This window comes from Cynocephalus volans, chromosome 1 (assembly GCF_027409185.1).
Source record: "Cynocephalus volans isolate mCynVol1 chromosome 1, mCynVol1.pri, whole genome shotgun sequence".
NCBI lineage: Eukaryota > Metazoa > Chordata > Mammalia > Dermoptera > Cynocephalidae > Cynocephalus > Cynocephalus volans.
The window spans coordinates 186,583,262-186,600,401 of NC_084460.1; the positions used below are offsets into that span (position 1 = coordinate 186,583,262).

The 17,140-nt window shown below is 42.8% G+C and overlaps 1 protein-coding gene across 1 annotated transcript in view; it reads left to right on the forward strand.

Moving 5' to 3' along the window:
• Positions 1-17,140, forward strand: part of PCP4 (Purkinje cell protein 4) — a 65,676-nt gene that overhangs the window by 22,993 nt on the left and 25,543 nt on the right. The window contains exon 2 of the mRNA XM_063113379.1: positions 7,639-7,690. Within this exon, the coding sequence (XP_062969449.1) occupies positions 7,639-7,690 (52 nt within the window). The remainder of the gene's footprint in view (positions 1-7,638; positions 7,691-17,140) is intronic.

Genomic DNA, 17,140 nt, shown 5'->3' on the forward strand with positions numbered 1-17,140 from the left:
GTTTCTTAGATGTGGCCAGCAGGAGGAAGGGCTGAGGCTCCAATGTGGGATTCCCAGGAGTACACAGCCAGAGGGGGAGCCAGGGGCTCATGCTCCTCCCATGTGAGTTGGGGGCTGCTCACCCAGGCCCCTGATCCCAATCATTCTTAGGTCACAGCTTGTCCTCAACATACTGAGATGGTGGCTTTATTCTCTGCCTGACCTCCCAGGTTGTGAGCCAGCCAAAGACAGTGAACGTGCCCCTGTCCTTGGGACCCTGCAGGTCCCAGCCCCATGCCTGGCTCATGGAAGGCACCCAGGATGAGTCCTTCCCTGGCTGAGCCTGGGCCTCTGTCTGACACTGTCCCCACGGCCTTCACTGCCGACGGTTTTGCACATTGGTGAATGTTCCTAATGTTGATACTCTGCTTTTAAAAAGAATCTTATATTTCTTAGCATGGGAGACATCGAAGGACTTTAATTGAAGAATTTTGCTCCCACAGTAGCAGTGAGAGGTTGACACCAGGACTGTGAGGGGCACAGGCCTGTCCTCTCCTTCAGCTGAGTCCAGGTGCCTTCCAGTTGCACCAACAATTTGATGTTGGAGCCATTTGTTTTCTTTCCTCTTTGAAGGAGCCGGCAGCTGGACTTGGACTCAGCAACAGATTTCACTTCCATCTCCAAAGAGTTTGGTCTCTGGTCTGAGCAGAAATGCCTCTGTGAGCTGAAGGCATCTGTGGGTCTCTGTCCCTTGTTACCTGAGGACCTGGCTGCATGAAGATAATCTTCTTCTCCAGCATTGTCATAGTCAAATTCATGTCTAAAGCTCTTTCCAGGATGTGGTGGGCAAATGGGCACATCTCCTGGAAAGATAGGAAAGAAGGGGTGGCGAGTGGGCAGGATTCCGAGGAATCTGGGATGACTTGGCCCTCACTGCTTCAGGGGGCTCTTTGTTCCCTAACCCTGCAGTCAAGCCACACTTCACCAAGTCAAGTATCCAATCAAGTTCTTAGAGTGAATACAAATTTATCTACTTAAATGCTACAGGCGTAGATTCAGAAAATAATCTTGAGCTGCAATTTGGATCCCACATTTCACCAGCTGGAATTCATTTCACATTCATACTCTTCAACCTTCTGGAATAAAAAATAAATATCTTTTAATAGGAACTGTGTTTCATCATAAAGACAAAACGACACATACTTAGCTGAATGATTTTCCAAAGAGCATTCTCTGTCTTGTGTTCTGGGTTAGCATTGATGATGAAATAGTTTTTTTTGGTAATTTGGCTTCGTACGTGATGTAGGAATGGCATCCCGGTTTTCTGGGTATGGACAGGAAGGTATGAAAGGTGGGACCCTTGACCTCACTGTTTTAGAAATCGTTTAATAAAAACTCACAAAATGACAGCATGAATTCTTAATGTACAGCATGGCTCATGATATAAAGAAAGGGTTTCAAAGACTGTATTAGGATTATGTTCTAAATCTTTGGAATTACTGGACTTCGCTAATGTTTTCCCTACTTTAGGGAATCATGTTGACTAGTGTCTGGTGGGGTCACACTGGAGCTTGAGGCAGAAAAAAATATAAATTTTAATATTTTGTTCATCGTGAGTTTTTTAAAAATACTGTATTAAACTATTATTTATCCTAATTACTGCATTTCTTGGTGCTTCCTTACATTTTGTGCCAGAGGCTGTTCCAAGAACATTGTGATTTTGTGACACATTTCACAAGGAAGAATAGTGGACTGAGAAGCCATCAAGTCCCTTGTTTTCAAAGGAAGCATAAGTAGGCTTTCCAGAGACATGTCAGCAGGGTTTGAGTCTGGAGTGATGCTCGGGACACCAGCACATTCTGCATTTAGGCCCATGCTGTTAAGACATAGGTATCACTGTTGTGTGTGCACTCCTAGATGCAGCATCGAAGTGACAGACACATATTTATATCCATCCTAATCTCAAAGTACAGGGAAAAATGGACCAATGCCAGTTATTTACCTGGGAATTGGTGTGGTCAACTCACTTAGTGGGACTTCTAACATGAAAGTATTGCCCATGATTTTGCAACCTGGTTGAAAAATGAAGTCACCCAGCCAAATTTATGTGTTGAGTCAGACAACTATCACGTGTCACTTGAGGCCCCATGAGTGAGGGCCCCTGTGAGTGGCCTGCTCTGCGTGGGCTCCACAGACTTCAGGCAGGTGCACAGACACAGCATGACGTCTCCTGCCCCTACCACACCTCCACCTCTGCCCACTCCCCTGAGGCTTCCTCAGGCAGATGCAAAACTGAAGAGTCCAGACGCTTCAGGAATCAATGCTCTGAGGAGCACCACAGATTAATGAGACATGGTCTGTACAGCTCTCGGAGCCACCCCCAGGGTCAGCCTTTAGCTGCACCGAGCAATGGCCAGCTTGATGGAGCCCGCTCCTCACCCTGTCTACCCCTGCCCCCAATATTCCTTCCTCATTCCTGGATTACCCTTTCTAGTAAAGTTGTAGCAAGATGGCATTTGCCTCAGGCTCTTCTTTCTGGGAAACCCAGACTAAGAAATATTCTTTATTTTCCGACAGACCTTGGTGCAATGGGACTGTCAGGAAGAATTACTTCAACAATTATAGCTTTAAATACCTCTCCCTCCTTTTTATGGATACTTGGCACATACTAGTTTATCAGAAGGAATATCTAAAGGAATAAGGATATTTCACATACTCATTTGTTATTTTAGGTTCCTTTTAATTGAGGTTTTATTAAATTCTGAAATGTAATTTTTTATTAGAGCACATCACTGAAATCTCCCTTTCTGAGACCATGAGAGTCACTGGGCAAGTGTTCAGGGGTTGAGAACCCAGAGTGGTTCTTGCCAGGCCACAGAGCTGCCAGATTCCCACTGTTTTCCCAGTGCTCACTGGCTTGCTCACATGTGTGCCCACTGTCAGCGTGGAGCACAGCAGAAGTTTACTTTAATGCTGTCATTTTAAGGTCCTGTGTTTCATCCTTAGATGGGTATTTGGAATGTTCTAATGTTGAGATAATGACAATATCAATGTGTCTGGGTGCTAAATAGCTAAGTAGTTTTACTATTTGTGGGGATGAAGGTAAATCTGAGCTTAGTACACTGTCCCACAGAGGGCCCTCTGTCCCTCAAAGGGGTCTCTGTGAATTACAACAGGGACATTGCTTTAGCATGTTTGAAGAGGGAGGAGCAGTGTGGCTGAGGAGGGTGGACAAAGAGCTGCCTTGAGCACAGGGGATGCTGATGTTAGGTTGTCCAAGACAGCAGGGACTGTTACTCCAGACTCTCAGATGAGCACGGAGAAGATGCTGTGTCTGCAAGGGCAAGGTCTTGCTGAGGGTCCCACACAGGAGTATTCTATGAAAGGCAAGAGGTTAGGGTGGGGGTGGGGCTGGAGACCACCAGTAGTGGACCTGGCTGAGAACATCTGTGCTGAGTATCATGACAAGGGGCAGACCACAAGACTCATGGTGGGATTCTCCTGGGAGTGGAATTAGGAGACTACCTAGGCTCTGGTTTTGCTGTAGTTGAAATTGACGCAGGTTTTTCCTCTATGACCACCCTTTGGCGCCAAAAGAAAAAATAAGTGAAATCCGATATATATTAACCTCTGCTGTTCTCAGTGGCCATGACAATTTGTTCACTCTCTGAAACTCCAGATCTGTCGGGAAACAGCAAAGCAGGTGTCTGCTGACAGAAAGACGTCAAATACCGTGTTCATGAGGCTCTCTAATACACTAGTGCTTGCTTTTCTAGATAGTTCTGATGGTGTATATTCCACTTGTGCATTAATCTGGAGATTGTGGCCGTGTACACTTGGCTAGAGAAAACTTTTTCTACTTTCTGCGTACCCTACTACATTAAGATTAAGTAACACAGTGGTAGTATTCATGATACCACTGAATCATTTCTGGAATTCCTAGGAAAGAGCTCAGAATTCCAGAATCTCATCTCAGGGTCTGCTCTGAAGTCAGTTTATTGTGTTTTTTTTTCTTTAACACTTGATTTTATTTATTTGTCCCGTGATAGTAGATGATATTTTTGAGGCGTGACTACTCTTGTTCAGTGGGCAGCATAGGTTCTCAGGATGACAGATTTGTGGTTGGCTGGTGAAGAGTGGCGGGATGAGGCCAGGTCTTCTCTTGCTTTGGGATGAGAATAGGGTGGAGAGAAAAGGCTGCATCTTCCCTTAGGACACCGACTTCCATCGCCTCATCCGAAATAAACTTTTTCCTAGTGGTCTTTTAGAGAATAACATCCATCCATCCATCCATCCATCCATCCATCCATCTGTTTATTCTAGCAGAGCCTGGATCTGTGTGCTTGTGTTATTTAAACTTTTAAAAAGATCTCACAGCATTTCTACAATTGCCCCCTGGCTGTTGTTTGACTCTGCTTCTTCCTGTAAGCCAAGTATCCTTGAAACTCTCAGCCTGTGGGTTCTGAGGAAGTCACATCAAGCCTCCATCCTGGATCTCCCTGCCTCATCCCTCCCCACTTGCTGGTGGAAGCCCCAGGAGGACGCTGCACACGGCACTGAGAGATGCTCAGGCACAGTGATCAGGGGGAGATCCAGAGCAGGTGTCTTTGGGTTGGATTCTGGCTCTGCTGCTTCCCACCCATGTGGCCCTAAGCAAGTTCCTCACTGCCATAGGATACCATTGGTAAAGGGAAGCTGATGAGGTTATGGAGGGTGTCTGCCTCATCAGGGCTGCTGTTGGAATGCAAGGAGTCAGTGATGCTTGAGAGCCCTCGGCACCCGGCCTCAGCAGTGTGAGCTCGGGTCACCTGACACTTGGCCTGGCACGGACCCTCCCCACTTCTCATTTCTGGGAAACTTCAACAGCCCCACATGGGTGTAGTGGTAAAACAATCACGTTGAGGATCTGACCTCAGTAGAGGAAAGCTCTTGGATAATTCCTCCACTGCTCAGAGAATTCTGAAATGAGATGCTTTCAGTGACTAGTTCTTTTTTGTTAGGATCATTTTCTGATCTGAGACGCTGTCTCCTGTTACATCCATCAGCTTCATTTCACCTCCATCAAATAAGACCTGACACAAGAACTCCGTCCTAGAAATCCTGAGAAAATGACTCCCTCACTTGCCAGTGCACATTTCATTTTGGCTTTCTTCTGGTTTCTAAAGAGTGATCTTTTATGGAGTGAGGTATTCATGATGTTTGAAAGGTGTCCCTGTTTGAGGCATTTAGACAGCAGGGATGAGCATGCACCGATTTTGCACTTGTTTTCCATTTAATTAGCCCTCATTCTACTCTTAAACACTGTCCTTTTATTTCATGGAATTTTCTTTATTTTTTTCTGAGCCATCTATGAATTATGCAGAGGATACAGGGCTTAAATTCTGGAGGAGCTCAGCCGCTCAGACTGTCTTGGTTCAACCCAGCGGTGGTAAGATTTCAATCGAGTGCAGCGACTTACCAGCTTTGTGTTTGAGAAGAGGAGGCATCAAAATAACAAGAGACAAGAAGAAAGACATTTTTTACTTGCAAACCTACTATATTTATACAATATGTTATCTGTTTTAAATCATTTCACATTAGCTAGGATGGAGGGCAAGGGGCATTGGTAATAAATGGGAGGCTGTGCTTCTCTCTTGGGTTATCATCTGCACAAGGCAATAAGCATACACAGGAACGGTTAACTTCCTTAACCTGTTTTTAATCATTTACCCTATTTATTTACACTAATGAGAATCTGAAAACAAGGTTTTCCCAGGTGATCCCTCTACCCTTAATCAAAGTTTGACTAATGTTTTTGGAATTTCTCATGACAACACTGAATACTAAAGTTTGGAACTGATTACTATTTTTATGATATTGTTTTTAGGCTGAAGTCCTGGACCCATATATAAATTTTGAAGGCACCCTTATCCCTGAGTGGAGTCACCAATAGTGGTCTTCTCCTTGTTTAGTGCTCTGCCTTTCTTTCCAGGATCCCATTTAGATAGGATGCCACAATGGCAGTTCCTGCAGGCAAGGAAGTCCAAGGTCCAGTCTTGACTCTGCCACTCATTAGCTAAATGATGTCAGGCAAATCATGCTTGCTAGCTGCCTCATTTTCTTCACCTGAAAGTTAGAGACTTTATAATCACTTCAGTCCTTTTCAACTCAAAGCATATTTTCTGACAGTGTCTGGAAAATTGGATCGATAAAATGCTTATCTTTCCAGGGATTAGAATAGTTACAAATATCATGTTGAACTTTTGTTATCGAACCCAAGTCCGGCTGCCTGCCCCAAGCAAAAACCCTGGCTTGGCTTGCCAAAATCTGTTACCCCAGTGCATTTAGCGCCTGGCTGAGGCTTGCCAAAATCTTGTTATTGAACCCAAGTCTGGCTGCCTGCCCCCAAACAAAAAACAATCAATCCAAAAGTCCAATGGTGAAAATGGAAGTCAGCTTTTATTCAGGGAACTGGTTATCTAAGGAGAGATATTAGGCTAACCCATCTCTCCAGTAAACCTGGAGGAGAATGGCCAGCTAAAGCCATCTCAAAGACTCAGGTTTACTGGGAGGTTTTTAAAGAGAGGGTTGAGGGAATGGAACATGGGAATGAAAAGCAGGAGGGAGGGGGACGTGTAAGGACCAAGGTGCAAATTCTCACCCGGGCTCTGTCTGGTTTCTCTTCTGTTCTTGATGTTATCTTAGGGTCCTGCTGGATTTTGATTTGCTTTGGGATGGAATCAGCACAGCTTTATTGATATCTTCCTCAGTTTCCCAGGGTGTGGATAGTATGTGTCTCGTGGCAAGTTTGAAACTCCAGGCTGACTGGAAAACAACTTTATATTTGTGTAAATAATGTCATTCTGCTTCATAACCAAGGTTCAAGATATCAAATAACCATGTGAAAAGAGGGAACTCAGAGAAATACAGGCTAAGAAAAAAACTATTTCCCCTTTTTACCCCTAGAGCCTATGCTGTTTTAGGTCCCAATATGGCTTCAGTCCTGCTTGTTGCAACACTAGGAAACATGCTGTCTGTTTACATGTGTAATGCACTGCACACAGCTCCCCAGATCTCGCACGCAAAGTATCCTACTCAAGGGTTCAAATCATACTATAAAGTTTCTCATACTTCTGGTCAACCTGGTGAAATGAAGATGCCCAGGATAGGCACAAGTAATGACCAAAAAAAAAAAAAAAAAAGCTCTGACTGAAACTCTGACTATCAACATAAGAGGTTTTTGGTTGATTAAAATTTATTTAAAAAGAAGACATTGGACATAATGACTGGAATGAGAATATAGCAGTGCAGGGTCCACACTGACAAAGGTGACAAGTCTGATCTTCTTGTAGTTGGCACATGCCCTTGGCTGTTTCCCTCATGTTTCCAATCAGGTTTTGCTTAATCAACAACCATCTCTCATCTGGTTTCCCTCACGCCTAGTGAACCGCATTCGCAGAGCAGTGCGGGTGGTGGAGGGAGGCACTTTGTGCACCTTCAGTCTCTCCTTTCCTGGGTTGATCTTTTCCTGGTCTCAGAGCATTGTGCTTTAACCATCTGAGCTAAAGTAACACAGAACTCAGTATAATGTGAGAGGTATTTGAAACAATAAAAAGAGATGAAAAGAATCCTGCGCATATCTGATAACAATTTCTTTCTCTTTTTTTTTTATGCCTTTAGCGACAAGGTGCTGGGACAACCAATGGGAAAGACAAGACGTCTGGTGAGAATGGTAAGAGGATATGAATAGTCCAGCTACTAGCTCTTTTCCCATCTGCAGCCTGGGCACGCAGCAGGCGTGGACCATGCTTTCCATCCAGATCAGCTTGCCATATGTGTCTGTGCATCAGTGTTGGGTGGAGTTTAGCAGTTCACCGTGAGCACTGAGGTCTGGTTTTGCAAAGAAAACTGAGCTAAATGCAGTGTTAAGAGCAGTTTCCCTCCCAAAGGAGGATTCCCATTTTGGGCAACATGATAATTACACTGCAAATATAGTTCTCTGCTTTCTTCATTAGGGTTGGTGAGAATCATCCAAGTTGTTGTGTGGATAGAATGAGATCAAATGAGATAAGTGCTTTGAAAACTGTGAAGTGCACAGCTCTTGAAAGGATGTCTTAAGTCTCACTTCAGCCCTCGCCAGCACACAGAGCACAGTGCTGGGCCCCGCGAAGGGGCTCAGCCAGTGAGTGTTGCTGCAGCAATTTGCCAGCAAATAAAAATAATTGTAGAGACAGGAGCATTTGCATCCTGTCTCTCCAGTCTCCATCATGGCATTGAATATAATGATCATTATATTTTTATGGGTCCAGAAACTGAGGATTGGCATGAGAGGGCTGGGACATGCCCAGGAACAGGAGGAGCATGCCTCATGAAGGAAACAGGGTTGGGTAAAGCCCCGGGTCCCTACTTTAGCAGAGGTGATGGAGGACCAAGCCAAATAATGAAAAGTCCCTGCTTTGTACCACTGGGGGGTCATGGTGAGGTTAGATTCTGGGTGTTCTTAGTCTTTATTAACTACAAAATGAACTCTCCTCCTTTTATGGAAAACTACACTTGCTTCCAACTGGATGGAATTTATGCTGGTGTCCACCAATCAAATCTTAATGCCAACCTCAAACGTCACCTGTAAAAATTCTTTAGGGGCCTGAAAACCAGTTTGGATCCTTTGGTGAGTCTGATCTGGGGCCTGAGCAAGACTCAACAATGTTCCCCCATGCTGTGCTCCTCTGCAGCCGGCTGACACTCATGGCCATTTAGGGCTGTCCTATTGGGCAGGGTCAGTGAGGTGACCCCTTGGGTAAATGGTTCATGTATTCATACCTGTCTGCTTACTGGAGTTCATTTCATTTCCACTGAACCTCACAACCTTAGGACCAAAGAGTTTTGTAGTTAAAAGACTTCTCAGAGATCTTCTCCTCTAGCGGTTCTCAAGCTCTTTTCTCTCATAACTTCTTTCCATTCTTAAAAAGTCTTGCAGACCCCAAAGAACTTTTGTTTATGCTAGTTATATCTATTGATAGTTCCAATGTTAAAAACTAATATGGAGAAATTCAAAAAAGGTTTACTTATTAATTCATTAAAAATAAAGTAATACTGGTTATGTGAACATGCTGGAAGAAAACCCAAAAATGATATAAATAAACCTAATGTATGTTACCGTTAAGTAACAATTTTTTAATAAAAAAAAATACATTTCACACAAAAAATTTAGTAAAGGGAGTGGCAATGTTTTGCATTTTTGAAAATCCCTTTAATGTGTAGCTCAACAGAGGACAACTAAATTTTCTGCATTCAGTCTGTTGTGATATCACATGATATGTAGCCTCTGGAAAGTTCCACTCACAAGGGCACTTGTGAGAGAATGAGATTGAAAAAAGCAAATAACATCTTTAGATCAAACTGTATCTTTTGCAATAATAATATCTTTTATAAAATCAAAACTGTTTTTAGCCTTGCTGGCTCCCTCAAAAAAGGTAGGCACCCCCAGGGTACCTGGTCCACACTTTGAAAGCTACTGCTCTAGTAAAACTCCCGTGCTATGCCTGACATATTACCTATGATACACGTACGTGATACTTTATAATAAAATTACATTTGTGCTTTGACTCTAAAAAGGATCAAAAACAAAAGCTGGAATAGCCTGAAAAAGATTGGGGTAAAATATGTCCATAAGTAATCTAAAAGATGTTTTCCTAAAGAATCTAAGTTGGTTAGTTTCTTATTCTTAAATCTCTGATATAAGAAGATCATCTTGGAATTTCTGTTTTAACCTAACACTACATTCCGTTGAAATTCAAATTATTTTACTCTGTCATCACAGGTACTTAGAGAGATCTATTATGTTAATGTATATTTCCTATTAATATTAAATGAAGCTGCCTACGTGTATTGAAGGAGCAAGGACCCATGTGAATAGAAATATGAAGTATAAAACATCAAAATGTTATGAGATTTGGGTAGTTGTCAATCATAAAATGAACATTCCCAAATTTCACTAATCGTCCACACAAATCAGAGTGTTCTTATTCCAAACATTATAAATGTAGTTGCGATCTCCACTTAACTTGTCTATGTAAAGCAATGAAGACTGTGGGAGTGAACTATGGGTGCCTTGAAATTACTTAAAACTTCAGAAGGTATTTGTGTTCCTGGGCTCTCCTGCAATTTTGTTACATTAAGTATTATCCGGAGAGTGCCATTGGGTGAGAGTCATGTTTCCTGTAATCCTAAGATCTATTTTTGAGGTTGTTGTCATCGTGATCTTTATGGATGTGAAATATGACACATTTCCACTCCATACTATCCAGAATGCCCCTAAAATCCTCGTTCTCCTGCGATGTCAACCTCTGGATACACAACCCAGCAAATCCAGATGTTCCTTATGGTGCTAGATTTTGTTGTATCATCTGCAGTATAAAAGCAGGTTTTTCATATATATAAGGGTTATAATTTTTTTAATTTAAAAAATAAATTAATTAGGACTTGGTGGTTCAGAGATTTTCATTCCTGGGTGAGTAAAGTATATTTGTTATTTGATTAGTTAGGCCAAGGATTCCATTTGTTTCTTGATAGAACTATCTACTTGAGTGGAACAATAGCTCATACCTCTGGTTACAAATCTCTTTACCTGGCTTAGCCAGCTAAATTAAATTCAAACATGTTCATACATCTAGATTATTCACAGCCAAAAAATTTTTTTGTGAAATGATAGCATCATTGGGCATTTTTTTTTTTTTTTTTTTTTTTTTTTTTTTGCAGCTGGCCGGTATTGGGATACGAGCCCCTGACCTTGGTGTTACAACGCTGTGCTCTAACCAACTGAGCTAACCGTCCAGCCCAGGCATTTTTGATCTATATCTTGATACTGCTCATCCAGAGAGATTCCAAGAGTTAAATTTCTTTATTGACATACAAAAGTAGAGAAACACTAGAAGGAGATTGGCTGCTGGGAGACTTCCAATCTGAAGGAAAGATTTATGAATAATAAACCTCCTGATGGAGCTTTCTTTCAGAACTTGGAGGCTTACCCAAGCTAAATTGAATGTCTAAAACTGGAATGGAGTTTTTGACTTAGTGGCTGTGATACGTTTGTTCCAGAAGGCTCTGTCTTTCGGGGGTGAAAGGTGTATGAATACACCCGATTTTAAGAAAAGAATCCCCTCAATTCCAGACTGGAGCTAAATGCCCCAAAGGGCTCCTGTAGGCCTCAGGGTGGCTCTTGGAGGTGTGAGTGTGCTCACACAAACTCAGATGCCGTGCTAGAGTAGGTGCGCCCCTTCTGTGGGAAGGAGGTTGTGGTTTGAGAAGTTCTTAGTAGGTTGGGAGATATTCTAGGGGCACTTATGATTTAGGTCGGTTTGATATGATTATATGACTGTTAACAACAATTATGGTAAAATGTTGATGTACAGTAGCCTGCCTCCCCCGCCCTCGGGGGATGCATTCCAAGACCTCCAGCATATGCCTGAGATAGTGGATAGTACCAAACCCTGTTCCTGTCCTTTGGGATCCATTTCTGTTCCTGTCTTCCTCCCATAAATTTGATGCCTTTTCCATCTTAACTAAGCACTCATCACCCACCGTGGCTGTAACTCTTGCAGTCTGAGATGTGAAAGCAAAACTAGTGTAAATTTCTTTTTCCTTCTTCACAATTTTATAGATGGAAGATGTGTTCTCTCCATAGATCTTAGCAACCTCAGCATACAATTTTTTTTTCTTTCCTCAAGTCGAGAACTTTCACCTTTTCACTTAAAGAAGGCACTTTAAGGCTTCTCATTGGCATTTCCGAATTGTCAGCATCACTGCTCTTACTCTTTGGGGCTACGATGAAGAAATCTTCCTTCAGATTGGAAGTCTCCCAGCAGCCACTTTCCTTCCAGTATTTTTCTGCTTTTGTATGCCAATAAATTTAACTCTTGGAGTCTCTCTGGATGAGCAGTTTCAAGATATAGATCAAAATACCCAACAATATTATCGTTTCACAAAATATCTTTTGGTTGTAAATAATCTAGAGTTACGAACATGTTTGAATTTAATTTAGCTGGCTAAACCAGAAAAAGAGATTTGTAACCAGACTTGTATGAACTGTTGTTCCAGTCATGTAGATGAAACAAATGAAATCCCTGACCAAAATGCTCTTTATAAGGGTCACTTGAACATAAGCTTGTGACACCATGACAGTGGAGCTGATAACCAAGAGGGCTGCTAGGTAATTAATGGGTGAGCAGTGTCTACACAGTGGGTACAGTGTCTACCGCGTGGATACAGTGTCCACAGCAGGCATAGTGGGGATGGAGTGTACACAGTGTGGATACAGTGTATACAGAATGGATACAATGTATACAGCGTGGATATGCTGGACAAAGGGATGGTTACATCCCAGGTGGGACAGCAGGACAACATGAGACTTTATAATGCTACTCAGAACAGTACACAATTTAAAACTTATGAATTGTTTCTTTCTGGAATTTTCCATTTCACATTTTCAGACTGTGGTTCACTGTGGGTAACTGAAACCTCAGAAAGCAAAACCACTGGTAAGGGGGGACTACTGCACAGGATGTTCTCTTCTCCCTGTTTTGAATAAAACAAAAATCATAGAAGCTTAAGTTTATCTCACCTTTGGATTTTGAGGAAACATGCACATATATACACACACAGAGTAATTTTCTTATTTTGCTGCTATCAAGCAGGGGCAGAGAGAGACTGACAGAGAAGAACGTGTATTCACAGGCAGATAGAGACATACACTACCACTAAACTGAGTGTGATTTTTCAAATAAGAAATACAATTCAAATATTTATTCCCGAAGCACTTTAACTTCTCCCCAACTCCTCTTTGGCTCCACATCACCCTGTAGAAACCAACATTTTTTCTTGTGCTGTTCTCGGTGCATGGTAATCTTTCAAGACCTGCACATTGACCACACAGATTTTGCCATGGATACACTTAACTGACCACGCTCCTTGGTTTGTAGAAGCGTGTGGAGGGAGGCCTCGTGCATGAGGGTGGACCGTCAGCTGGAGTTCTTACCGATATTGGGTCCAGGAACAAAGGACGATTGAGCTCTCATTACTGCGCTCAAGAGAGAAGGTCCATTTTGGCAGAAGACGCTGCCTGGCTGATCTTGCACCTGAGCACGGCACAGCCGAGATGGAAGGCAAGAGGAAGAAAAGCAATTTCTAGAAAGGCTACAGAGGGACCAGGCCCTACAACTGGGTATGGCAGTGACAGGGCTCTTTTCTGCTTCAAATATAGGATGAGATCAGATGAGAGTTTGAGGACAGCTAGAGGGAAGACCAAGCAGTCTGCTACTCAGGTTTTCACGGTTTATATGAGCTAGTATGTCCAGGTGTCTGGAATCCAGCGGGACGTGAAGCTCTAGTCCATGCCAAGGGTCTAATATGCCAGTTCTGCATAAATCTTAACAGTTTAGATGAAAATTTATGGTGCTAAGCCAAGCCTCTTTGATGAGAGACAAAGCCCACTTAGAATATTGAGCTGTGACATGTATCACACACCACTTATAACTTTCGCAGACTGCACCTGGCCATGAAAGAAGCACCCCCATAAAGTTATCAGTCTCCAAGGTGTGCAATGTTTGCTGGCCATAGAGCTCTAAATCTGTTTTCTGCTGGTTCGATGAAACCATGAGCTGCACAAAGCCCAGAATCCATCTGCACTCGTAGATTGTGGAGCTGCTCTGAATACCACAGACACACAGAACTTACAAGGTGAAAATCAGAAGACTCTGATCTTCATCTGGGATCTCTTGGCCCTTTACCTCCTTCTTCCCCCCCACCCCCATATTTGAAGGAACCAGAAGAAACAAAAGCAAACAAACAAACAAACACAAAGCAAGAGTGGCTGAAACTTAGGAGAGAGTTCTTTGTGCTATTGGCTCCAAATACTCTAGAGAATCTATATTCCAGAAGGAAGAAAGGGACACAGTGGTTGTTTCTGCTATTGATCCCGAGGGAGAAAGAATGAAATTAGAATTGCTCACTAAGCCAGGCCTTTAAACCATCAGGGTTTCAAACAAACCTGGCCAAAGGGTAGCGTTGTTCAACAAGTGAGTCTGTTCTGTGTGAAGGTTACTGGGGGGATTAGTGCGGCAGGGGATTTATTACTATCAGTCTCTGCTGGAACAGTGGCTTGTTTCCTCTGTTTCCCTTCAGGTTGAGCATTATAATAACTTCAATGAGCAAGGAACAGCTTGGGTAAATAGGAGGCTTCTCATCCACTGTCTCTGGAGTGAACATGCTTGAAGCATTGTCCACAGAAGTGGGGATTTGTACCTGTGCCTGTTGTAATTCTTTACATCTGCACAGATTTGCATAGTCTAGGAACGCTGTCCCACACTGTCTTCTCTTTAATTCTGTGGCAGCCTTGTGAGGGGCTAGGGAGGCTGTCTCAGGCAAGATTCCCCGTGAAGTCATGGAATTTCCCAAGATCGCATAAATAAGAAGAGGAAAGTTTTGGTCATCTGGTCCACAGTACAAACACATCAGATTATCTCCATTTATTGTGTCTCCTTAGTCCCCTCTTGACCAGGTTTTTGTTTGTCAACTGGCAACTTGTGTAGGGCTGTTGTCCGAACCCACAGGACAGAATGAGGTTAATAAGGCTACATTGTGACCAAGCCAGAAACTGTAGACGCAACAGCATCATTATCTATTTAATCAACTAAGTTTACTAGTCCCCGACAAATACATGTGATCTCAGACTAATCACAGGACAGCAACATTAATTCTCAAAATTAAAACATTGAAGCAATATACTAATTTATAGGCTTATCCACATTTCCTCTCCCTCCTCCTTCCTCCACTCCCTCCCCCGCCTTTCTTTTCTCTCCCCACCCTCCCTCCCCTCCTTCCTTCCTCCCTTTCTCCCTTTCCTTTCTTTCTTTTTTCTTTTTGAAATTGAACATTGGATAATTTTGGACCAGCTGAAGATAGACTTTTATTTCATATCATAGAGAAAAGGCCTGCATGCCTCAGTAAAAAACTGTATTTATAAATTATGGAAAAGATTTGCCCTTTAAGATCTTTTTAGGCCCGTGAAGTAGTTCAGGCAAATGTTGATCTTTCTGTCCTTTGGAATCCTGCCCTAGTCAGGAAATATGAATGTTTCAGGTTCTGCTTATCAATTATTTGTATGGAAATAGTATTTGTAACATGCTTGAAAACATTTTGCTCTTCTAAGTAGGTAAAACGCTTGTAATCCTATTTATAGAATTAATTTGCACAGCAAGCAGTTTTTCAGAAGTGAGAGTTAACTTGAATTTCAGCCTGGGCTAAATGATAAGATGGTTTCAGTTTGTAAGTTTCGTATTTGTGAGCTTCATCTGGGATTTCAAAGCATGTAGAAATGCAAATATTCTTCCTTGGGAAAGGATGTACTCTGAAGATAGAGTGGGATGAATTGGCTTCTGATAGTGGATCTATCTTCTTCTCAGGCTGGATCTGTTTTCTCTTGCAAATTGCTCAGGGAAAAGGAAGCCTCTCTGTCCCTGAGCATGTCTCCAGAGTATCCTTAGAGCAACTACAGAACTTGCTTCCTATCCCAGGGCAGAAGTCTCCTAGGGTTGCACAAGAAAGCTCTCTGTGATCTAATCTAGAATATACCCTTGGGGAAAGCATGTACAGACAGTTTTGAGCTCATGTAAATTCCACTCAACTGGTTTTCTTCCAGCATTCTTAATCAGTGACAAGTTGGAGTTTCTAATCAATACTAATTAATTGTGAAGATTTGGCTCAATTCTTTGGACTATTCAGCCAAGAAACAGTGCTATATTGCTCCCAGTACAATATTTCATTCCCTAAGTGAGACTACCCTTGTTTTCAGGAAGTGACCACTTTTTATTAACTTTAGGCAAGTTGAGAACAGATTTGGCTCTGAATCATCTTTTTAAGAGTTACTGCAAAATGTGATAGTGGATTTTTTGGCACTGTGCTAAAACCTAGCAGACTGGCTGCTGTCACTGTGGCATTGCCTCATGGTGGGCAGGTGTGGCAGGTGCCTTGGACACTTGCTTGGTCTGGGGGGTCACGAGAGCTGAGGCCTTGGGTCACGGCACACCAGAGTTTGTCTCAAGATCAGAGCAATTCCACCCAGCCCTTGCCCTAGAAGACAAGACCCCAACACATCTATTCCCAATTGTTCTCTGTTTGCCACCGCCAAGGACAGGGCCAGCTGTATCATTTATAAGGCCCAATGAAAACTGAATAGGCAAAGCCGGGCTTCTTGTTAAAAAATTATTAAGCAAAAAATTAAACTATGCCTTTCTGAGTGGGGGCCTGGTACACTGCCTGGCTGCCCACTCGTGAAGCCAGGCTGCAAAGGGGCCACAGAGTCTTTTTGTTTGTAAACAATTAAGCATGTATCGTTCAGTTCACAGTGTGTTTTCTATCCAGCACTTCTGAACTGCTATCTTGATTTAAGCACGGCTGGTAGATAATTGGAAACTTTTTGGTTTCAAAAATTAATTTGAATCTAATTAATTTTCCAAATAAGAGGCATAAAACTTCCCTGCTCTTTTTATTTTTCCTTACTCTTTAACGGACTTGGATAAAATTCCTGGATCACTTTAGACAATGATTGTAAGTTACTGTGATTTCTAGTTTTGGATCATACTTTGTAGTGGATTAAAGGTGGCTACAAATTCTTTGACACATGGAGAGGGAGTTCTAAGCCCCCTCTCTTGCATATTGGCAGGCTCTGTGACTCTGTAGACCATTTAGACCAGTAGAATGTAGCAGAGGGACACATGTCAGTTTCTGAGCCTGGCCTCGAGAGACTGGCAGCTTCCACGTCCCTCTGGAACGCTTGCTTTGGAGGAAGAGAGTTGTCATGTAAGAAGTTTGACTACCTTGAAATGGTCATGCTGTAAGGAAGCCCAAGCTAGCCACGTGGAGCAGCCACACAAAGACATGCCACACAGCTGCCCACTGTGCCAGCTCTCTCAGCCAAGTGCCAGGCATGTGGGTGAAGAACCCATCAGATGGTCCTGCCCCAGGACCGTCTGACAGCAGCTGCCTGGGAGACTGCAAGCAGGAAGTACCCAGCCAAGCCCATCAGCACAGACCTGGGGGAGAGATATTGTGTTTCAGTTGCAAAATTTAGTGATAATTCATTCTGTAGCAATAGATAACTGGAACATACCTCAATCTCTTCTTTGCT